Raw genomic sequence first — 26,483 nt, forward strand, 5'->3', positions numbered from 1 at the left:
TTCTGTTTCTTATTTTAAGAGCATAGACTCTTAACACTTGAAATGTGCATATAGAAAAACAAACAACTTGAAATTTAGCCATGTCCTGGGCTTTATGTGAAGAAACCACAAGGTCAGCAGTAAACATACAACATCAACTTTCTTTACACTTGTAAGGCTGAATCTGGAACACTCCTCCTCAGAATGGAATCCTGAAACCAGACAACACCTTTGGATAATGGAGCTGGTCTAGGTATGCAGTGCCAGATTTGTCACCAACCACTTTTCATATTGGTGTTAGGTCTACAAATGTTCTTTTATACCTGAATTTGTAATAACAATAAACTTACTGACACACGATTCATTTAAAATTGTACATAACCATATCGGACTCTAATGAATACGTTGTTTTGTCATTGCTGAGTAGAGGAACCAGACTGATAACTGATGAATAGCAAATAATAATAATACATAAAAATAGTGTTGATATCTTTAATACTTTAGTTTAAGAAACAAAGCTCTTAGCATATATCATGATACATCACCTTCAAGTTCTGCTGCATCAATATATTTTCCTGCTGTGATGTAATATATGTTCGAATATTCAAGTAGTAGTACAAATATTGATGCAGTATTTCATCACAGAAAATATTGCAAAGTCAACATGTATCATTACCCACTAGTGATTGAAGTCGTGGAAAAAAATATTAAGGATCATTTTGTAACGTAATGCATATGTAATGGATTAGTCCTTGTAGATAATACAGGGTGTCAGATTTCAACTGGCACTACAACATCGATTCCTTTTCCACTGAAACAGCTACGGGGCTGGCAGAGAAAGCGCCAAAACTGAGAATATCTATGCTTCTTACTTGTTTAGGGACAGATGCCATAGAACTGTTTGATACCTTCACATTTGAGAATGCATAAGAATAAGGCAAAGAGAAACCTGACAAAAGCAGTTGACAAATTTGAAAAATAGGTGAAACGATCCAAACCTATGAATGGTACAACTTCAATTGTCGACAGCAGGAAACAGGCTACTGGATTTCTGGGATACACCAATGGAAGGACTGCATTCTATTCTAACACAACCCATGTTCAAACTGACATACAAGAACTTTACTGCCAATGTCAAAAAGACTCTTAATGCCATGATCAGTTGTAGGACAGTACCAGATCTAACCTGTTAGCAAACGAAAATGAAACAAGAAAAATACTACAATAGGAGTGCAAAAGAATGAAAACCATTAAACAGTGGAGACGCTGTTATGGTTAAACCTAGTGTCTAACATAGTACATCACACAAGGTGCATGTAGAAGAAAAAGCTGACATTCACTCCGACAAGATTCATACAGAAGATGGTCATGTTTATCACAGGGACAGAAAGCATCTACAAGCTACAAATGAACATTTCATAGACCCTGATAGTTGGGGCATACACATATATAATGAACTAGTCCCAGTAGTATATAATTAATTAGTCCTAGTAGTATATAATGAACTAGTCCCAGTAGTATATAATGAATTAGTCCCAGTAGTATATGATGAACTAGTCCCAGTAGTATATAATGAATTAGTCCCAGTAGTATATAATGAATTAGTCCCAGTAGTATATAATGAATTAGTCCCAGTAGTATATATTGAACTAGTCCCAGTAGTATATAATGAATTAGTCCCAGTAGTATATAATGAACTAGTCCCAGTAGTATATAATGAATTAGTTCCAGTAGTATATAAAGAACTAGTCCCAGTAGTATATAATGAATTAGTCCCAGCAGCATATAATGAATTAGTCCCAGTAGTATATAGTGGACTAGTCCCAGTAGTATATAATGAATTAGTCCCAGTAGTATATAATGAACTAGTCCCAGCAGTATATAATGAATTAGTCCCAGTAGTATATAATGAACTAGTCCCAGCAGTATATAATGAATTAGTCCCAGTAGTATATAATGAACTAGTCCCAGTAGTATATAATGAAATAGTCCCAGTAGAGAGATACAAATCTGATGATTACTCCAAAAATAAACAAGGAAAAAAGCTTTGTCATTATCACTATGTTATATTTATTGGTTGATATGCAAAGGTCAGAAAGGGTTAAATTAGTTGCTTTGTTCAGAATAAGTTTTAATGTATCATGAACTGCCTTTGACCACAGATCCGAATCACTGGTACAAGTTTCAGAGAGTATTTCAGAGAGTATCACATCAATATTTTATCCATCATGTTTGTTTCCATTAGATCTTCTTGTACATACATGTACAATAATGAAACATTATGTACATGTAATCTGTAAGGCTTTTGCATTTATTTGATTACATTAGCTATACTGTATTTATTTTAAAAGTAAAATATAACTGTTCCAGTTGAAACTTATTTCTTAATCATTTCCCATCCTTAAAAAACAAACAATCTTTTTTAAAAAAAAATGTATGTCCCATAATTTACGAACTATTGTAACGGTTTCTAAATGTGTTACTAACCCACATTAAAGTTGGTGCAGGCATTATACCACTCAATCATGCGTGAGTGAAAGTGATGTATTACAGAATATGCAACAAAGAGTGAAAACTTAAAGATGAATACTACTTTTGTATAATTATAACCACTTACAAATCAGGTCCAACTGGAAGCAAAAACCCTCATCTACCATCACATAATATGCCAGTAGATCAGGGTCTATGTTGTTTGTTCTACAGATCACTCAAAAAACTGCATAGACCCAGATCTGCCAGCATATTATACAATAGCAGATCTGGATCTGTGCAGTTTGCAGATGGACTTGACTTATAAGTGAATATAACAGTTAGCTATGTTAGATATATTAGTTTAAAATATTTTTTGTTGCCATGGTATATTTGTTTTTCTGTTTGATTCATTTTTAACAGCCTATCAACACAAGAAAGGTTACAGCATGCCAAAGCCACGAAAGTTCATGCCCGTTGATACACCATGGTAACCAACCATGACGTTACATTAATCACTGAGCAACCAAGACTCCACAACTAGTGTGGACTCAGGTTATTCCTACATGGAATTGTCCTTCCCTCAAAATATATATAAAAAAATATTTAAAATATGCATCATACTGAAATTCATGTGACAAATGTACAAGTTCAAAATCAATAACAGGTACATGAAATCAAAAGTGCATTTGCAAACTTAAGTAGTATGTACATAAACACATACATTACATTTTTATCAGTTATGCATAGATAATATATATATGAAAGACTCTTTGATCTGGAATTATTGCAACAAATATATACAGGCAAAATCAAGAATAGCTATAATGATGTACCATCAACAGCACCCTGACTGGTACATTATAAATCTGTCCATGCTTAATAGTCAAATTTTCTTTGAGCCACAATGACCATGACCCTTGACCTTTTAATTTAAAAATCAGAATGTTTATTCAATACCATAAGTGGAAGCCCTATACACTCTGGTGAAGGTACATGGTCTAGAACTAAAGTTATTGTGCAAAAGCTTATTATTTTTAATTCTGTGACCTGGACCTTTCATCATTTGATCCCAAAATTAATAGGCATATGTCTGATGAGTCATCCACAAACTTTGGTGAAGGTACATGTTCTATAACTGAAATCTGTGTGCAGAAACCAATATTCTTCTTTTAGTCAGTGACCTTGACCTTTGATATTCTAACCCCAAAATTCAACAGTATTCTTTCTTACCATAAGTACATGCCATTCATAAAATTTGTTAACTTTAGACTGGAAACAATTTTAACTTCTTTCAGTCACACTGACCTTGATCATCCTTTGTTCCTGAAACTGACAGGTATTGTTCATATCCCAAGTGTAAGCCATCCTCATAGTTTAGTAACTGGAGATGGTGGAAAACCTGAATTAATATGCACAAAGTATTTTTTCTTCAGTTAAAGTGATCTTGATATTTGACCTTTTGACCTCAAAACTGATAGGATTATTCCTTACTACAGGTGCAATCTGTTTAGCTAACTAATTACTTTTTTCACATACTTTTCCAGGGCAATTGACTTTGGAAAAATAACTAGTCTTAAGTAACTTTTTACTTCTTCCATTGCAGTCTGGCCTATGGAAACACTACAACGAATTTCAACAATTCTGAGACCACTCCATGACTTCATCTCTGTCATGTTATTGGAGACTTTAAGGAAGCAAAATTGCAAAAATAAAATCAGTGCAATGCAAGTTAATCACAGCAAGAACAAGTTTTGATATTTGTCATTATAATTTAGATTCACTGCTTACTACACTACTGTTCATGATGAGTTATGATAATTATGTGAGACAACTAAGTAGCATCTGAACTTCACTGGTTAGAGTCTATAATTACACTAAATAAAAAATTGTTTTCCAACAGCAGAAATAAACTATTCCAAAATATGTGATAATTCTTACACGTTCATCTTCCACTAAATTTCACAATTAGAACATGTGACCATGTACGTGTTGTCCTCATTTAATCTTTGAATTTGATTTTTCTTCATTGACAGGTAATCAAGAGTAGTGTCAATATCATTCAGTCTGCCATGAAACACAGCATGTGCCTGGCTTTTGAACTTTCAAACATCAACTGTGTAAACTTTCTGCTGAGCAGTTCCCAAACTAGGTTAGCATGAGAAAACCTGACATAATTTTGTGGTCAAAGCCTCCATAAAATGCTTATAGTTTAGAATGGTTTTCCAAATCATACTGGAAAAAATTTCTGCAAAGAAGGAAACACCAGGTAACCAGGCCATGTTGCTGATATTGTTGGTGAGGCCTATTACATGAAGTTGCACATTAAGGTTGTATTCAGTATTATCCTTTATTAAGTTCACCTTTGTCCTTTTCTGGCTGAGAGATAAGAATTATTAGAAGCAATGATTGAATTTCTCATTTTTGAAACAGCACATCTGATTTATTTTAAAAGAAAAGAAAAACCTGCTTTGAATCATAGTCTTTCTGTAAGGCACTTCCATTTGAGACAATCCAATTTGTATGCCCCCCCCCCCACATACATGCATGCTATTACTATATGTTTTGTGCTTGGTTATTTTTATATAAAAAAAACATTACTATCCACTGAAATTAACTCCTGTATATGTGTTGTGTGATGTGATTTGGATTTTTAATGTAGCTTTAACAATTTTTCAGTCATATCACTACGATGTCTGCAATGTGGCAGTTCAAAGTGATGTCTAGCACTGGGGCATCATGCCGCAGACGTGTAGCATGATGTCCCACCCAGTCACATTATTCTGACACCAGGCCGACCAGTCCTAACACTAACCTCTTAATGTTGAACTCCAAGCAAGGCAGCTGTTAGTACCATTTTTGTAAGTCTCTGGTATGACTCTGCCAGGGATCGAACCAATAACCACCTGCTGTGAGATAGCTATCTGTCATGCTTTTGAGAGATTTGCAGATAATACCCAGCAACCACTCACTGAGAAAGGCTTTGGTCTTAATTGTACCATGCTCACTACCACATTTCTCTTTGATCCGGGTCCCTGAAGCACCAAACCTTGGTATTCACATTATGACTGAACACCCCCTCCCTAAGCCTTAGCACTGTGATATACTTACAGCACATTCAGAGCTAGGGGCCCTTATCATAAACCAAGACCCTTGATTCAGTAATTGGTCCCATTAATAGGCGGGTGGTTGAAGTAACCACAATGACAACAGCAAAACCCATTACATAATAATTTACTGTATTACATACAGAAAGGAAACTGACTTTATTTATTTTATTACAAAAGACCTTATTTGTTTTATTGCAAAAGACAGTGTGTTGAAAAACTGGGGAGATGCTTTGGTTTGGTGTTTAACAAAACAGCAACACAAGTGGACTGTTTAGTGCCAAATGAAACTGAGTAAAGTACCCTGCCCAAGAACACTTTGCCAGCAGACTGAGGATGATCCAGTTCTAGGATATGAACCCGCATCCTTCTGGTCATGAGTCTGGCATACTAATGATCAATAATCTAACACAACTCCTCACAGTGTTAGCCATGTGTGACGTAATCCACAGGGTACAATCTAATATGACTCACAGTGTTAGCCATGTATAACATAATCCACAGGGTACAATCTAAGATATTTTAAATAACATAATTAAATGGAATCAACAACCAAGAAAGGTTCTAAAACAAACAAAATAAGGACATGATAATAAAAATACATCAAGTAACAACAGAAAAAGTGAATAATTAACTATAATACATTAGATTATATAATCAACTAAATATATTAACCAAAAAAATCCAAGGAAAAATCCTTAATTATTGTTACAAAGTTATTATGCTTTCTTCAAACACTTGCACTTATTTCTTAATGGGATAGATACTGCTTTGATTATCTGAATCTGTTACATCAGTCTCATGAATGGATTTTCTCCCAAAAGACTTGAATACATGGATAAAAAAAGAGTGTGCAGCATTGTCATTGTCATTTTTAGTTTCAAAATCTGTGTCAAATATGATGATTTTGTTGCAGATCAAGCAAATAATTTCTTTCTGTTGGCTAGAAGAAATCACACACACACACACACATATATTCTACCCTGAACACTCACTTCTCAACAAAAATTCAGGAGGAAGAAGCCATTTCTATTTTTCTAACCATATTTTGAGTCCTCCATCTATAAAAAAGCAAATACATGTACTGGTGATGACAGCCAGGTACAGCATTTTGGCCCAACACATTTATGTTTCAATTTTCAATTTCAATTTCCAAGTCAAGTTCATGCTCTTTATTCAGTGCACTGACACCTTCCATCAAGGAGAATGAAAAACAAAGTTTCTCTGCATTCTGTTCAGGGGTCAGATTGCCTTGATTCTTGCTGGGCTTCTTCTCATCCTGAGTTGGTTTTAATTCAAATCCCCCAATTATCATCGCCAATATCTCACAAGTATTTTCTTCAGCTGTATAAAGGGATACAACAGACCCACTGTCTCCTTCTTTGGCAAACTCAGCCTCTTCTGGCTCTGTCATTGGCTCGGACGCTGGCAGGGGACTTATTAACATATTATAGGTCTTTATGGTGTTTTCTTCCTTCATGTTTATTGATTTGGAACAAATAATGCCAACTCTGAGCCCAGTTTCTGCACCTCTCTTGTACACTTTCTGTCCAACCAGCTGTTCCAATGTATCTTCACTAGTTTTCAATATAACATATGAGCACTGTTCTCCATGAATATTTTCATAATGAAACATGCAGTGACTGTGCATGTTGCTTTTCACTTTCACAGCAGCAATGTCTATCAATTCATTAATATAGTCCCATTTTTCTGTTCCAAGTTCTTCGTAAGATTCCTCTCTGACTGAAATGTCGACTTTTCCGTCACCAATAACCACATGTCCATTGGTGACAAAATAAACTGACTGTTCTTTCTTTCCAAGAACAAAGATGCCAAGTGTCCCATGCCTAACATGTCCCACTTGATCACGCCAACGTATTTTCTGTCCAGCTTTGAAGATCAAACTGCAAGCTCCACCTTGTCTTGGGTTTGCAAATGTCCTTGGTTGTGTGCTGTATTTAATATCATAATCATATGGGCATCCATTGAGAAACATGTCAATCTTCTGCTTCACCTCTTGCTCTTTTCTGTTATTTTCCTTTGATATGAATATGATCAAATTCCCAAAGTGGTCACCACAACCTTGTACTTCTGGCAACCTGGAAAAATATATACCAATTCTTTCACTGAAAATGAATCACTGGCAATTGGGGATGGAATAGTAACCTCATTGAATTGAATTGTATGAATTGTTTCCCCTTATCAATCTTTGCAGTTGGAACTGACTTGTAGGTGAATAAATATGGTACATTTATCATACTTGGTAGAAAGCATTTGTCAAATATTCTTATGCTACCTAAACTAGAGATCCAAGATATCATTCACGTGGTTTACATGAATGACTGACCATTTTGCTAAACTGCTACACAGGCTTATGTTGTGTTGTAGAACACTACCCATATAAACAATGTCTGTAATTTTATGTCATGTAGATTATACCTGTAATAATAGTCTGATACACACTGTTTGCAAAGACAAAGGTATAATTTAATATGCAAATTGTTTTTCTCATAATCAGTCATCCAAGATCTTTAATAGTTAAGTTTACAGATGCCAGAGTCACCTGACTTTCACATACAATGAATTTATGAGTCATTAGGTTTTTGTTATTTGTTGTAATGCTTTCAATTGTTGTACTACATGTATTAGTAATTAAATCTGGAAGTGTTTCAAGAGAAAAAAATACTGGGGAATGTTTCTGTATTAAAGCTTGCAACACAAAATATTAATTTCAAATAGTGCATTAGTCATGGCAATGAGTATATGAAGTGCCATAAAATAATGTACAATGCATGTGATAACATAATTTAGATATGACAACTGTTTCAGGAATTTTAAAACGGCAATAGTAGCAACTGCATAACTATTTTTCACCAAGAATACCAGACTTTCCAACAAATATATTAGAATTTCAAAGGTGGTAATGTTTTAGAAATAAAGAAATTCTCTACAAAAATAAAACTTCGATATTTATTTTCAAGAAATATTCTCTCATTGGAGCAAAACCAATATTTAAAATAAAACCCCACAAACTGCACATATTTAATGCAAGCCTGAATTTGAACATTGTCTCTAACTTCAATATACATACATAAAAAAAAATCAAATGTTTCTTCAGTTCTCATCACCCACTTGCCACTCAAAATTATTCATTATAGTGTCTCAAAGTTGCCATGATTTATCAGTTTTTCAAACTCATCTTACCACCAATCGTTTATTATTCATCTGAATCTCTACTGTGTGTTACTTTTGGAAATTTTGTAATGTTTTATTAAAATGTATGCATCTTGAAAATCTAAAAAAAACTTTAAAATCTGATTTGCATTTTTCAGTAAGGAAAAGTATTCTGTGTAATCCCAAACATGTGATTCTAAATAGTTAATATCATGAGTTATTTCCATTGCTTTCCTTTAGGAAAAGAACCATGTTAAAGAGAAACTAACCAATTATATAACAAAACTTTAGAATCATTTCTAACTGATGAATTTTATTAATGTGCAAAGATCTTGCTGATAATAAAAGTCTTTATATAATTTTATAATATAAACCATATTAAGTTTTCAACAAAAAAAAAGCGATTTCAGAAATAGTCATCAAACTGTTGACAGGTTCAGTCAATCATATGAAAGATACCATCATCAATATGTGCTCAAAGTTTGACCTATCTCAAAAAATTCAGCCAATCAGATGCAAGATAACATTATTAATATGTGTAGATCCCTCTCATTAATTAAGTCATGCAACAGCTTGATCATATAGGCTTATACATGTATTCCAAATCTGATTAAAATATCAATATTGCCTCTAGAGTGATAACAAATCAGACCAGAAATATGAACTCCAAAATGGCACAAGCAATTTTTGACAGATGGGCACATGATGAATGCAGGGCCATACCATAAGCTCATATACCTTTACAAACAAATTAGCTAAAAGTTGGCTACAATGCATAAACTTAACTCATTAACACCTAGCACCACATTTGTGTGTCAGTTGGTAGTAACCTATTTCCGAGTTCTGAAGCATCAAGGTCATTTAAGATACAATAAAATGGGTATATTACAGAAAAGTAGATAGACCTAGCTCTACAAAGATACCAAATAATCGACTTTAATCTCACATTACCAAATAAAGTGGGAGAAGTAATTTTTTTGGCTTATTTTTTTTTTACACCAAAAATTTGCCTGTCGTCAGAATTGGATTTTGTGTCAGGATTTCAGACTTTTTGGCCTCAATTGTAAGGCAGACTGGTTTGAACTGCACACAGTGAACCTCTGAAAAAAGTAGGATAAGTTGGGGATTTCAAGGAAATTTTGGCCAGGACATGAAAATGGTGGCTCCAATAAGAAAGAAAAAAGAAATCCAACTTTTACCTTTCTGCACATGCACAAGTGAAATAGCCTATGAAAAATGATGTTTCTAACTAGGCATCAAACCAAACAGAAATCACTTGGACGCAGAATTTTTTGGATGTATTCAGAAGCAACCCCTCCAAAATGTGCTTCCTACTCATATTTCAGGTGAAAATATAAAAAATCTCCAGGGGTAATGAGTTAACTGAAGAACGTGGAAACTGCAGAAGTCAAAGACAGAAATGGGAGCTGATCATATACATACTCCAGCAACTTCTTGATCCAATTTTCAGGTGTGTCTCTTATGCCTGGCACTTCTCTCATTCTCTTTGCCTCATTTTCAGGACTGAAAATGGTGTTTTTGAGAATTCCTTTCAGTTCAAATTGAAGGTGACTTAGAGTTTTTAGTCCTGCTTGTACCTCCTGGAGGAATATCTTGACTTTTTCAAGGACTGGTTTTACTTCCTTCATGAGTGTTTTGGCTCTTCTGACACTTAGTTGCTGCTTTTTAGAGGTTTTTCTGCGCTTCTGAGATTTCTTATCTGAGGAAAGTTAACGGAAGAAAACATAATTAATACAGATCATATTAACATAAAAAGTCTGGGCAAATTTCCTTTGTTTTCATGTAAGTCATGTAACTAAATGCCCATTAAGGCAATAAAGTGCCTCATAATGATGTGTGGCAATGGCAAAGAAAGTTATTTCCTCCTTAATCATGAACAAAAATGCAGTTAGCTAAATGATATGGGATAATGATCCTGTATTGACAACGAAGAACTTCAGGAATTCAAGATACATGTAAAATTGTTTCTTCTTGTTAAGCGCTGAGTGATGTAACAATTTCGATATTCTGAGCAATAACAATAGTTTCAAATCAGGTACTATTAAGGCCATATCCAATATAAGATTATCACCATTTTCATTTTGGATTAACTAGAAATCACTATCAATCTATGTGAATATGGCCAGCCAAATTCAGAAGGAGTAGCAATAACAACACCTTCAACATGGTATTGGATGTAAGACTGGCACCAATTTTAGTTTGGACCAACTAGACCAATCAATGAATATGTGTGCATGTGTGTGCTTTTTTAAATGATTGTATATAGTCAATAACTTGTTTTCCATTTAATACTGGTTTCTGAGCTTCCAAAACAACTTATTCAATATTTAGGTCATACTTCCTGCGATGAGGTCATAACTGGATCAAACAAATCGGATTTTCAGGTTTCTTAAAAGATTCTAGGGAGTGGTGGCCCCAAACTGTAAAAGAATATTCTAAAATACTTATAACTCTAAAAGCTGACTTTGTGAGAAATATGATAAAAGGTTTGGTCTTACTCATACCTGTCATAACATGACATGTCATGTGAAAAACACTATATTTGACTCCAAATTCGCTGACACTGGTTGAGTTTTGAAATACACAATTTTCAGTAATCTTCAGGGGAAAAAAAGACAATTTTTTGACCACCACTGTATATGTCCAAAGCATGTCGTCTGTATAAATAGTAAACAGCCAGTGTAAAACTATCCTCAGGGCAGGTTGTGAATATCATGGATCCAAATAAAGGTAAGGCTGTCATAGATTAACAACCATCATTCTTCAGATTACTTACTTGGTTGAGGATAGATGGAATGATGCCATGTCAAGTACTTTGAACACTGCTGTGGGGGAGTCATTTAGGCTAATTTGCATAGGTAAAGTACAGTAAGTGGAACAACCCAACTCATTTCAGTTAGTTATGGTTTTTAAAGATGCATGCTGAAGAACAAGTTATAACACAACACTTCCTTGAACGAGAATGTTCAAGCCATTATTACTGAAAATTATTGGCAAGTATGTGATTAGTGGCAATGCTGTCACTTAAGTTTGATTTTGCTCCATGTCCCGATGGGATTTGTTCAATGTTTGTACTTGCAAGGAGAACGAAGACTTTACAGAGGAAAACCAAGAGGAAAAGTGATGCATAAGATAACTGTCTAAATGACTGCATAATTCCATTATTAGTGAAAGTATCTCACAATGCATAATTCATACTAGATCATTGCTAGCATTAGGTTATTACTAACAGGCATAGGCTGTTTTTCTCTTAATGCAATGCACCAAACATAGCAGAGACAGTCAACACATCCAAGTCACCTGTCTGATCATCTGATCTAGCCAAAAGATCAGTAAATTCTACTGGAATCAGATGCAGAAAATTTAGTGGAACAAAGTCACTTATCAGTCTCTGATTTAGAACTGATATTAAACTTCCAGAGAAGTTCCAAATGTTTTTACTTTGTAGTCAAAGTAAAGTGCAATGTCTCAGTATATCTCATGAAGACAAGATATTAGCTAATTTTGGTAATCATCGTATGTCACATTCAGCAACTTACCTATATTAAGAACTCTCTGTTTAAGTCAATCAGTGAAAGGAAATAAATATGTCTGATGAGTGGCAATGATTTTACCAAATCTGCAAAGAGACTTCTGAAGTGGATTGACTTATATATTAAAGAAATAAGCCAATCTTAAAAGCATCTGAGCTAGTCAGGTTTCTGAATTAATTCTGCTGTATTTTATTACATAATCATCTCTTTTTGAAAGAATTTGGAATGCCATTCTCTGTTTCATTTATCTGTATTAACATTACATGGAACTGGTGCTCTATCTGAGCAGTAAGTGTTAACAGTGGTTTCATTGATGGTGTTTGACCTGTTTCATGATCAGTCTCCATTGGCTCTTCACTTTGTTGACTTTCCATGTAGGCCTCTGACAACTCGCTCTGAATACTCAACCAAGTAGTAGGTGAAATTATTGTCTTGCATTCCTCTTTAAACTTCTTTTCTTCCAGTATGGCATGAACATCTCCAGCAGCCATTTTAAACTTGGCATGTAACTCTGCTGAAACTCCTCTCTGTATGAACCAAATTATCTGCTCTTGAAGAAACTGATCACTGCCTTCACCTTGATAAGCAAGATTCATTAAGTCCTGCACTACTATTTTGTTCTGGAAAAACTTCTTTATTTCTGAAAGTAAATCCCTCTCAAATGAGGAAATACCCTCCATATTTCGTCGGACAGACAAAACCTCTCTAATGCAGTCATCTATTCTCTTAAATTCTTTCAATATGCAAATTTCCAAATGATTGCTAATACTTGTGCTTATAGCTTGATCTACTGTGACTACAATCATTTTGTCTTTCCAGAATTTCCTGTGTGTATCAGCCAATGAACTAATTATTTTTTCCTGAAGGTCCCCGCCATCATTCTCCGATTGTCCTCCAACAACTATCAACAGAAGTATATTATCTGTCTCTGTTATTGGAAGTTCAATCTCAAGAAGAAGAATTATTTCTTGCACAACCTAAAAAGAATCAAAGTGTCAGTTATTTGAAATGTTCAATATAAAACATGCACTCGGCAGATTACCTAATATACACTAATGCATACTGTTATACTGGTGAGAACCTGGTGATTAACAAATAGTTTGTTTCATCTTCACAACATCTGAACTCACTGAAACATTTTATGTTGTTGTTGTTTTGGGTTTGAAGATATAAACACATATTCCAAGTTTGGTTGAAGTTGGATCAGAAATATGGACTCCACAGTGGTAAAATGCGATTGTTGATAGATTCTCAATCTACAACTGATCAAAGAGACATGGCCATAACATAAGCTCACTTTGCCTAATGGCTAAGCGAGGTAAATATCCCTTCTCTCACAGGGCTGATTAAGTTTAGAAATTGCCTGCCAAGTAATCTTTATTGCTGATTAACAAGAATTTTACAGAAAATATGAGATGGAAACCTCATATATGTGTAAGTATTTCCAACCCTGTAGATACAAGGTTAAAAACAGCTTTTAATATAGTTATTTCATGGATATGCAGGGAACAGACCAATATATTTTCCCTTGGGTACTGTGGACAGTCTGGTCTTCTACTGCTTTGACCTATGGTCTTGGGCAAGAGAATACCAGACTACCTCAACAAGGATAAAATAGTTTGTCTATTCCATACAATGCAATAAAATAAATTTTTTATAACCATTTTACCTAAGGCCTACAAAAAACATTGCAAATTTAACTTTGTTTTTAAGACACTGTTTTCATCAGAGCTCTTGCAATCAGGATCATTTCATTTCACATAGTTATAAATGCCAGTCATACATGGTGTTAAACAGGCAATTTACACACAAGAAAAAGTACCTATTGGTAATTTTTATTCAGACTGTGACCATTGCTCTTAATTGTGTTTAAATGCAAACGGATCAAAACATCATAAATATATAAAACGAAATGGTCCAGTCAACAATGTCCTTTAAGGCTTACCTGATCAGATGAACACCTATAAATAAGAACTTGAGGTGTATCTACAAACACACGGGGAGGTAAATCCTTTCTTGAAAATTTGTCTGTTTTGATCTCCTTCTCACTCAGCCTATTCATATTAACCACAATTTGTTCTGCTTTGATCATCTCATGCTTCTCCCCAAATAGGATTACTTCTGGCTTGCTTTGTTCCAGAAGTTCCACCTTCTTGGATATGTCTTCTATCAGATCCTTCCATTTCAAACAAACTGGGAGATTCTCTGCAAAATGCCATGCAGTTACATACTTTTATTTTTGTGACTATCAATTTTCATGATTTTTAAAAAACAGAAATTTTGGTTGATGCTTTAAGTTGGATTGATGGTATAGTTTCAACATATTTGCTGGTGGGATCTTCATATTCATTATTTGCAACAACCTCATCAAAATTGTATCCCACAAACAAAACCTATCTACAGTATTGTACATGCTTTCATTTTTCAACCAACTGAAATTTTCTGTACACCAATGGCAGTGTTTCTTATGCTTAAAAAAGGCATGAGACAAAGTTGTCCAGAAAGTCACCAGAACCAGGCTTTGCCGGCCAAATCAGGTCAGAAGAAAACCTAAAATGAATATGGATATATAAAGTAACAAATATAGAAATATAGCAACCCCCATCCCAGACCACAAATGAAATGAGCCCCATGCATTTGGCATTCGCAATTCTAAGGAGAAAAAAGACATGCAATACATGGATTGGGAATGGGTGATTAACTGAAGGTTAAAAGTAATTCAATTCAGTAATTATGCCCAGCAAGCCTTTAATTACAATATAATACATAATAATGAGAAAATGAATTAATGTCATAATGTTATAACTGGAATTCATAGCTGTAAAAATACATAATGAAACCAACATTATTAAATCATGTATTTAAATGAAGTGTGTGCCATTTGTTCAGGTCAAATTTTTTTGTTTATAGCTCTGAGATCACCGAAAAAATCTGTGGGTCATTTTGAATGAACTTTTTTAACTCCAAAAGAATGAACTAATATGAAGATTTTTTTTTAAAAGCTGAAATAAAAACTGAACTCATTCAGACCAAAACAGTAGATTATATTTGTCTCAATGTTTGGTGAATCTCACTGTTGAGGAATGCATATTATCTCTGGGGGCATTTGCAAGTATACAAGCAGACCAATGTACAACACATGCGGGCATTTGCAAGTATATAAGCAGACCAATGTACAACACATGAGGGCATTTGCAAGTATATAAGCAGACCAATGTACAACACATGGGGGCATTTGCAAGTATATAAGCAGACCAATGTACAACACATGGGGGCATTTGCAAGTAAATAAGCAGACCAATGTACAGCACATGGGGGCATTTGCAAGTATATAAGCAGACCAATGTACAACACATGGGGGCATTTGCAAGTATATAAGCAGACCAATGTACAACACATGGGGGCATTTGCAAGTATATAAGCAGACCAATGTACAACACATGGGGGCATTTGTAAGTATATAAGCAAACCAATGTACAACACATGGGGGCATTTGCAAGTATATAAGCAGACCAATGTACAACACCTGCAACCTTGAGAACTGGAGTGTAAAACTACCTACATAGTGCAAGCAATCTGCATGTTATCTTCACTACCAGTTAGGGAAATGCACATGATTTTGTTTCTAAATCCCTGTACATATCTGGCTCAATATTCATCTTTTCCACGTAATAAAATCTCTTCAATGTGTCTGATTAGTTTTCCTAAATACACATGCTGATTTGTATATTTCTCTCCGTCAGCATGCGTGTCAATCAAGCAAGAACCAACATTTATATTCAGCATAGTATTTTGTCATTCAAATTGTTATATCTAAGCTCCTGAAGTTTGCTACAGTGCACTTTTAAAGCATGCAATTAACAAAAAACACATTAATATTAGATGAAGCACGGAAGGTTAGGTCATCTTCTATCTAGTCTTCATCGTCAAAATTTAATAAAATATTTGTAAACAGTCCCATTAAATTTTACTTGTCACTTTCGACATTACATCATGTATTTTGGCCATCTTCAAAAAAGTAACACACAATCATTTACATCTGTAATTAATTCTAACTGCTTGTTTTACATTATGATCATAGCTAAATAGATATTTAAAAAAATGGAAAAAATTGTAACTAGAATTAATTTTAGTTGCTAGAATCTCACTCAAAACTAGCCCAAGGCCAAAACGTTTGAAAGCTATTTTGAAACAAACCCCGTTATTCAAATTATTAGCAATAATATTTTCAAGATGACCACTGTGGTGGTCATATCGGATATCAGATCGACACCATTTTCATTTACAACCAACCACAGGGGCTAGGACTTTTGCTTACAAACTGACCTATCAGTCATACATGTACTATAAAAAACCACCTTAGTAGTACATGTAAGACTGATATGTAAACTGTAAGCAACAACAGAACCCCCTGTCCAACCAACTAGACATTCTTCTGGGAAATCTGAATGGTAATACTACTTGTCATTCAGAGTAGCAAAAACAAGGATTTCAAGATGGCCACCATTGTGGCCATAATGGTCACCAGGTCTGCACAAATTTCATTTACAACCAATCAGATGACATAAGCTACAGCAGATCTGGGTGTGTGCAGTTTGCAGTTGGACTCATTGTACATGATTGTATAAGTGAGTATGTATAGTATGTAAAAACTCATACTCATGAACACATGCCGATGTTGACAATGTTTACAAATAGTACTGTTTAAAGACAAACTTGTGGTATGCACTATAAATTCAGTGTTTTCTGGGAGGGGGAGTCACAATTTAAAATAGCAGTGCTTGTCATTGGGAATTTAGCTGTCCATATCTTGGAGGATTATTTTAGCTTTGTAACAATAGGATACATTTATGCTGTTCAAGGTGTGCCTCTTGTCACGTAAAAGTGCAGATTGCTTTGGATTTCTTTGAATAAAGTAAACACACAATATTCCTGTAAGGATCAACAACCAAGTTTCCACTGATCATGATGTAAACTTCTTGGGACAACATTGTTTTTGAACTAAATTGGGAATGAACATGTGTATATGTTTGTGTGTAATTTGGATTTTTAATGTAGCTTTTAAAAAAATATTCAGTCATATCACTACAATGTCTGCAGTGTGGCAGTTTAAAATGTTGTCTGGCATTGGGACATCATGCTGCAGACATGTATTATGATATCCCACCAAGTCACATTATCCTGATACCAGGCCGTCCAGTCCTGATACTAAACTCTTAATGCTGATTAATTCTTTTTCCTGGAAATATTTGAGTGCTCATACAGAATTATTGGACAAAGACATTTATTTAAATTGTATTCTGAAATTCAAACACTGGAATATTATTGACTATGGAATAAAAAAGAACTGTAGACAATACAACACCACACTGACAACAGTATACATCATCGCCTTCCATTTTGGATTTTTTCTCAGGACTCGAGCTTGAATTCATTAGAACATTTCATTATCAGGACTTCTAAAATTTGATTTGTGGATTATTCTTGGATTATTTTTGGATCTGATTCTTAAAACAGTAGGTTATTTTTTCATTTTTATATAGTGTTTTTTCCAGGGAAATAAATTATTTGTTACATTTTTCCAAGCTTGTTGTTTTGACTCTTTCTTTATTTGAGCCTAAACAAGTAACATAAGAACTAAGCAAGCATGGAGGGAACTAACTGCACCACTGCGACATATATAGAAATGAAAAAAGCTATACTGTATAGAAAGATTTGAAATATTGCTACCTTGGCAGTGATATTGATGTATAATTTGCACCTTAAAGGTGAGGACAAACTACATATGATAACTGTTATGACACTATGGTCTTAAGCAAAGTAAATGTCAAGAGCGAAAACCAACAAGTTTTGTATAATTCAATCAATAATTTAATTTGCAAGAAACACAAAGTGATAATTTAAAAAGAACTCACAGTATTGTGAATGAAATCCTAAACAGTCCTAAACATTCTATCAAAAGTCCAAAAGTATAGAGTTCCAAATGAAGTCAAGTGGTGATCTGATTGAATTCCAACTTTGAATGTGCTGATGTGCCAATAGCCTCAAATGTGCAAATGTGCCAACAGTTCTGATGTATCACAATGATACATGTAAAATAAAAAATGTCCTTGAATAAATTCACAATAATTTAGTGTGAAATATTATAAGCTCCAATGGATAATTTAAATATATAATCCTCTCAAATATTAACTAAAACACAACTTAAATTAATTCCTCTGTGACTGATGTTAATATATGGAATGAGTAATTTTGAAGTAAACAACATTAGCATAAAAAGCTGTGATGCAATAACAGAACCAGGATGAGGGTCAACTTTATTTCCAGAGCATTCTAAGTTGTCAAGAAAATCAGGAGTTTCTAAGTGAAAAACTAATGCCCTAAAGTCTGATGCAAGTAAATATTTTTACCATCATTAATATTATTCAGACTATTTAATCTATAATCATAGAAAAATATTAGCTTTGTAATGTGTTGTTTACAAAATAACAAGATGTTTATCAGGTAGGCCATAAACTCAATTAGAAACCAAGGTCAATCTCAAAATATAGATATATATAACATATAATCATAGAGAAAAGCCGACACCCAACACAAATACAAATATACATAACATAATAAATATTTTAGTGAAAACGCCATGCTGCTATAGCTATTCATTCAGGAGAAATAGCTATAACAAACATTCAATATGGACATTTAAAGTAAAGGTCTGACAGCAACCTTTTCAATTAGAAACAACTCATTTACATACAAAGTATTATAGTGAAAACCTCATGTCAATCACTGTTAAGGTGATAGAGCTATACCAAGATTTTCAAGATGCTACCATGGTGGCCATACTGGAAGTCTACTTGACACCATTTTAATCAAGGAACCACAAAAGCACCATTCTTAGTTTCATGGCATTCCTCCAAGTAACATAAGAGTAGCATAGCAAACCTCTACTAACAGATGATGTTGTTGTTGTTGTTAGAGGGTTTAACGCCATCTTTTGACATAGGATAGGCTATACATGGTGACCAGTATAAATGGTGGAGGAAGAACCAGGGGAAAACCCTGGAAAGAACCACCAACCCACAAAAAGCTACTGGCAAGCTTTCTCACATACAATGGCTGAGCCTGAGACTTGAACCCGTGCAAACAGAGGTGAGACTAACAGATGAATAGATGACATGTGACAGAAGATGGACAAAAGAACATTCCATGAAGCTCTTCTGGTCTAGCAAGTAACAGTCTAAAAATACTTTAAAAAGGTACATAAAGTAAAGGAAATGAGGATAAAATCCTTTAAATGATAGGTCAGTACCAGATAGCAATGATAAATCTGTGAAGCAGTACCTTTTTATCAACTTACCTACTGTTCTCTTAAATCTTGGATAAAAACTTATCAGATTATCTTGGATGAAGCGAAATCTTGGAAAAGCTTTGCTGGGAAATTCAAAGAATGTACACAACTTAGAGTCTGTGTCTGTCACTTCCATATCTTGAGCCATTGGTCCATTGAAAAGAACTTAAATAAAAACAAAATGTCCAATCTAATTTCCAATTGGCCTCTGACTACTGGTAAATAATCTTTGCATTTTAAAGCAAACGTTACATTGCAATAATAAAATATTATTTGAAAAGTTAAACCATGCCAATAATTCAGATATTATTTTCAATAATTTTACAATGAGAAAAAAATAATTATTATCATCATTATCATATATATTAGTCTGGGATCAAGATATTCCACTCCCACATCAGAATTTACTGGCAAGGTTTCATCATCTAAGCATCATTCCGGTTGCAATTTATGTGTGTGTGTGTGTGTGTGTGTGTGTGTGTGTGTGTGATTTAGATTTTTAACGTAGCTTTAACAATTTTTCAGTCATATCAATACACTGTCTGCAGTGTGACAGTTTATAGTGATGTCTAGCACTGGAGCATCATGCCGCAGACATGTAGCATGATGTCCCACCCAGTCACATTATCCTGATACTGTACCAGGCTGACCAATCCTATGTCATGGGTTCGATTCCTGGCAGAGTCATATCAAAGACTTACAAAAATGGTACTAACAGCTGCCTTGCTTGGCGCTCAGCATTAAGAGGTTAGTGTTAGGACTGGTCAGCCTGGTGTCAGCATAAAGTGACTAAGTGTTAGACACGACTATAAACTGTCACACTGCAGACATAGCGATATGACTGAAAAATTGTTAAAGCTACATTAAAAATCAAAATCACACACACCTCAGAATAATTTTTTTCAACTAATATAACATATATAATGGGCTTCTTTGTGCTGTAAAATTAAAGCAAGATAATATTTTTCAAGCTCTCTTATTGCCAGAATTAATATTTGTAAAATTATACTGTGGAAACCAAATTCTGGAGGATGGGAAATTTGAGAGCATAACTCTTATAAATGGTGCTGTAGAATGCTGGAAATCAAACCCTTTCAAGGTCATATCAATATAAAAGCCATCTGCCAAACTTGGTTTCAATCCAAGAATCTTTGGTAAAGTTATGCTACACAACGCAAAGTCAAGGGTGAGGTGATTGCCAATATCGGGCATAACTACTGTTAATATCATGGAAGGCTGGAAATTAAAACATAACTGCAGTTAATATCATGGAATGCTGGAAATTAAAACATAACTACTGTTAATATCATGGAATGCTGGAAATTAAAACATAACTGTTAATATCATGGAATGCTGGAAATTAAAATCATCCACTTTCTCCAGAATATTATCATATACTTACTAAATTTACTGAAAATCCAACAAACCTTGTTAAATATAAGTTGTGGGAAAAACAAAGTCAGGTGGTCTGGCAATCAAGGGACATAACTCCTTGTACATGACATCAAGCTGTGCTTTTGTAGCATCTACAATAAAAAGAAAATGCAGTGGCATACAAACTTGAAAGTCTTTTTATTTTAAAAAAATGTTACTAATGAGCTGTTCTGTCAATCAACATGTGTTTTAAAGGTAAATTATAAACTTCAAAGAAATCAGCATTATTAGTATATGAACCTGATTTATTATTGTAAGAAGCTCTAGAATTCAAGTCACATACCTGCCGACCTCCAAGACACTGTTCCATGGCTTTTGTGACTCAAAATATATGTTTTGGAGTCCAGTTATAGGTGTCAGTGCATGTAAACCCAAATAAAGCAAAGCTGTACAATTAAAAATATATCTACTTGTATAAACCTATTAAAAATGAATGAAAATTAAATTTGAATTAAAAAAAACTATTCTGTTTTCTCTTAAGCATTTAATACACTTACAAACAAAAATAGTTGTTAGACTTGGTATTGTCAAATATGATCATGACTTACATACACATATATGTGCCTGTGTTCAAACAATCAACTACACAGACAAAAAAAAATACACCAAGTTTCTATTTTAAAGCTATAAAACAGTGGAACACATTCTTGGATGTAGTTCGACTTTTAAACTGCTTTCATTACATGTAGATCAGCATAAGGTATCAGGGTAATGCAAGTGTAATTTGTGTTTATGTTTGCATGTGTCACTTGTGTTCATCTTTGCATGTGTCACCTTTGCTCATCTTTGCATGTGTCATTTGTGTTCATCTTTGCATGTGTCACTTGTGTTCATCTTTGCATGTGTCACCTTTGCTCATCTTTGCATGTGTCATTTGTGTTCATCTTTGCATGTGTCATTTGTGTTCATCTTTGCATGTGTCACCTTTGCTCATCTTTGCATGTGTCATTTGTGTTCATCTTTGCATGTGTCATTTGTGTTCATCTTTGCATGTGTCATTTGTGTTCATCTTTGCATGTGTCACTTGTGTTCATCTTTGCATGTGTCACCTTTGCTCATCTTTGCATGTGTCATTTGTGTTCATCTTTGCATGTGTCATTTGTGTCCATCTTGGCACTAAATAGGGACCGACCATATAATTTTAGTGTTGTAGGTTGGGATTTAGTTTCAATGAATTATTATTAAGAAAAAAATTCTGGCTCTTATTTAAAGAGTAAAAAGAACCTATTACATCCATTACAGTGAGAGAAAAAAACCATTATTTTGAGGTAAAAGGAAAACAATATCCTGGTTAAAAAGAAAATCCTAGCCCCCTCTACCCCTGAAAATTAAATGGCTAGTCCCTTAGAGATTCCATAGTACTTTTGTTCAGACTTTATTTAAGATCTTGTTGAATGTTTCTTGGTTGAGACCACTTTTTAATTCATAACTGTATTATATTTAGACTCCTCTGGACAGGAAAAGCATCTTAAAAAAGTCTCTTACACTCCTTACCTGTCTCTTGTAAATATGAGTAGACAAGTGAAATTTTTTTAGCCCTGCAGGTGTTTAAAATTACAACTGACAATGATTAAACCACTAATTAAATACCTGAACTTTTATTTTTTCTTGTTATTGTTATAAGATTTTAATGGAAAAAAATTTAAGAAACCATCAGTTACCATATCCTTAAACTAATGAATATGTTGCCACTGGTGACGAGACATAAATTGACATAGTCAAATTATTAAGTTATGAAATAACATTCACAGGCTTGAGGACAGTTCAAAATGGCTACTATTTATATCCAAGGTCTTCTACTCACATGCAGTAGAAAGGGCTTAGGATATCTCAGTGCAACAGTGTTGATGCCACTCTGCAAACCTTCCAACACAAAAGACTGCAACCTAAGTAAAACAAATTGTGATGCCATAAAGCAACTGGCAAGCATTGTTTTAAAGTAAGCTGAATTATCATAAAGCTGTTACTGAGCACCGCCATACAATCCGGCACCACACCATTTTTATGCTTCCCCATAAAATAAAGTTCTGTGATGACTGCAGAGTCTTCCATTCTGTTAGTTATTTCTCAGTTTCACTTTAAAATTCAATAATGGAAAAAAGGTTTTGTTATTTTACTTATCTATATCTCCACACTAGTTAGTCTCAATTGGGAAATTTCTGGTCAAAATTGGAAAAACTGGTTACATTTTTGGGATTGAAAATGTAGCTGAAATTCTGCCATGAAAAATTAAGGCCTAGAGATGTTGTCATGTTATCATAGTGTTAAACTGTTTAGTTAAAGTAGACATCTTTATTGTACTAATTTTTTAACATAGAACTTTCAGGATTAAATTGGTGTTTCTTCAGTGTTTGTATTGGAGCCTATAGGACAAAATTTAAAAAATTCTAACTTGTTAGCACCTGCACCAGTTCTAGTGCTTTAAGCACCAATTTAATGTTGAACAGTGCCTTAGTGATCAGATCTGTTGACTCAAATTCTCCTATATTTTCCATCAAAACAGTGTTTGGTATTTTTAATCATTCTTAAATGAATAGGTTATAATTACAAAATAATGGAACAGTGTGATTTACAAAATATTGGCCATGAATGAGCATGTCTGGACTACTGAGAAAATAACAACAGGGAATGGCTGATATTTGGTGGGATGGACTTCCCAATCCTTTAACAGGCTAGTTTCAACAATTGGGTGGAGTTGGGTGGTAGTTTGTTGGGATTTTATTGATCACCCTTGCTGAACAGTGAATGGGGGCAAAAAAAAACAAACAAAGTAAACCCCATGTCATAAGTTCCTGAAGGGAAAAGTTAAAACTATCTTGAATGGGGAAAACCTTCATATCAATCTTGATATATCAGACCCTTGTCTCTGCCAATTATTATCACCCCTATCCCAAGCATGTTGAATTTCATTTGTATCTTTGAAATGGGCTGGAATATAACTAAATAAAATAAATGCTAATGCCACTAAACTGTCAAAAAATCATTTTTAATTCAAGACAGATTCCTGTGATTTGAGATAGAAGGGTAGGGTAGCTATTTACATATATACACTTTTTTTGTTTTACATTTGACATTTCTACAAAGCAATATCAAAACAGCCTCATAACAGACTGACTACTTAATGGGGGTGGGGTACTGGTTTGGCTGCCAAATAGCCTCAAAAAATATTTTGCCCTGATTTGTAGAACCAAAAAATCAGTTATACTCTATATCTATCATATTAGTTTTTAAAAAAATATCTTGAGGTAAGTAAACAAGAAATATCCTTGACTGAAAGAAAATCTCTGGACATCCACCTCCTTTAAATTAAATGGTCAGCCCCAAACTGGTCTTGCTTTCCTTTAATCAGAGTTGTCTTTAATAACAGATTATCAAAGGGGAGCCATGGTAGCTCAGCTGGTAGATCGTTGGACAACTGATGGGGTCACGAGTTTGAAAAACCACCCACAAATAGGTCAACTGACAACTACCTCAATGTGTCCTTCAGAAATGCATTTAGATCCCACTTCTTCTACACGATATTGCCAATAATATGCTAATAGTGCGATTAAAAAACAAAAACAAAAATCAGTTCCTTCCTTCAAGGTATGGTAAAGATAGCAATCATATTTTTACTGTTTGTTTTTATCATTACTGATACAATACAGTTTCAAGCTACCTTGTTATGTATGGTAATAAAATTAATGTATACATTTATCCTTTGCAGATGTGGTTGTTTTCTGCAAAAATAACGTTACCCACACCCCATCAGCAATTTATTTTTTCCTGTTCATGTTGCAACATTCATCCCCAAAATAAACATCTTCATTTGTCTGTACTTCTATCATTATTTTACCCCTTTTAAATATAGTTGCCGTTTGTTTTTCACTTTCACATGAACAAGGGTATTTATTATCTGTATTTTATTTAGTTATTTTGTTTATTTAATGTTTATTTTACCCATATTTACTATATTTACATATTTATCCGGCCCATATATAATTTATTATATACCATATAATTTTGTAACTTGTGCCTCAAAAGCAGTTTGGTTACATTCAGTTGGGACTACTTGAAGAATTAGCGCCAAACAACATTCCATTTGGGCCTACCTAATTTCTATTCATTAGCCTATATACACTGTACAAAAACTGCTCACTTCTGGAAGTAAAACAAAAAAATTGGTAGACGAGAGAATAACTTTATACTTACTATATGTAACAACAATTAAACAATTATATTTTATTTACTAATTTGTAATTTCTCATGTTTTGACCTTCACAAAAATACAATATTTATCATGCACAGGCACTTAATTGGTAAGTGTACACAGTAGTTTACCCCGAAATCAAGTGCCTGTGTTGTCATGATCTGAAAGAAATAAAACAAAGAAAAAAATGGCTTGTTAAGTGTTACGCTTAATACTGGAGTTCTACCCAAGTTCCCCAAACCTTGATCGACTTGTCCCTAATACTGAAATAAAATATAAAAGTTACCTTCGTCAAGAAAAGAAATAAAACATCCCAAAGTTGTTAAAACTTTGGAGTGTACGTCTTTGGTTTTCTTCTTTTGTAAAATATAAATAGACCAACTAGCTGGGGATTTTCCCCGGCAAGTTCTAAAAATAGAACTAGAATATATTGGGCTTCAACTTGGAATAGGCCATTTCTCAAGACATTAAGTGCAACAACTTGGAATTCCAAATTGTTACGCTCTTTCTCGAGAAATTGCAAGGTCGTTGGCTCCAACTTGGAATATCCATTTCTTGAGAATTGCTCGCTTGGAATTCCAAATGTATCGGTAGTTTTCAAAAATTTATATACTTATTTAAAATCTTTATATTTATTTAATCTTATTTTTCTTTTTCATGGCATTTTTTTTTAAATAATTGTACTTGAAATATGTTTCCAAAAAATATTTGTATTTGAAATATATGTTTGATAAACATTTGTACTTGAAATGTTTGTAAAAACATATAATACAATAATATATTTAAATTTTGATTGATTGATTGATTGATTTAACCACTAATATTATTTATTTGTATTATATTTGTAATAAGTTTTATTTTGTGTTGCTAAATAAGACTGAATCGAAACATTTTGTTTGAATGTTGTACAGAACTATTGGCAAAACAGATAGCAATGAGGAAACTTTTTATCTGATGGTAGGGAAATATTTCACAGTAATGAAGGTTACACCTATCTGTTCAATGACATCTTGGGAAATTTTCTGACTTTAGTCCTAAAAGAATAACTTGAATGTAGGAAAGATCTAATTGGACCATTGCAAAGTTTCACCAGTATGAAACCTACACAAACTGTTGCCTGATGCCCTAAAGAGATTCATTTCATGAAACATATATCTAGAATGTATTAAAGATCTAAAGGGATTGTTACTATCCCCCAAAGAGTTATATTTCACAGTCATGAAATATTT

General features: G+C 33.9%; 1 protein-coding gene across 1 annotated transcript; it reads right to left on the bottom strand.

Moving 5' to 3' along the window:
• Positions 1-457: 457 nt before the first annotated feature.
• Positions 458-25,644, bottom strand: LOC149776893 (uncharacterized). Its single transcript, XM_089941586.1, has 7 exons — positions 25,541-25,644; positions 21,059-21,157; positions 19,641-19,796; positions 14,229-14,488; positions 12,609-13,260; positions 10,173-10,449; positions 458-7,654 (listed from the first exon to the last, which is right to left on the bottom strand). The coding sequence occupies exons 3-7, from the start codon at positions 19,777-19,779 to the stop codon at positions 6,688-6,690; spliced, it is 2,295 nt and encodes a 764-aa protein (XP_089797712.1). The 5' UTR covers positions 19,780-19,796; positions 21,059-21,157; positions 25,541-25,644; the 3' UTR covers positions 458-6,687.
• Between the last annotated feature and the right edge of the window lie 839 nt (positions 25,645-26,483).

Source organism: Sinohyriopsis cumingii, chromosome 18, assembly GCF_028554795.1.
Source record: "Sinohyriopsis cumingii isolate HCF-2022 chromosome 18, ASM2855479v2, whole genome shotgun sequence".
In the NCBI taxonomy this organism is placed as follows: Eukaryota; Metazoa; Mollusca; class Bivalvia; order Unionida; family Unionidae; genus Sinohyriopsis; species Sinohyriopsis cumingii.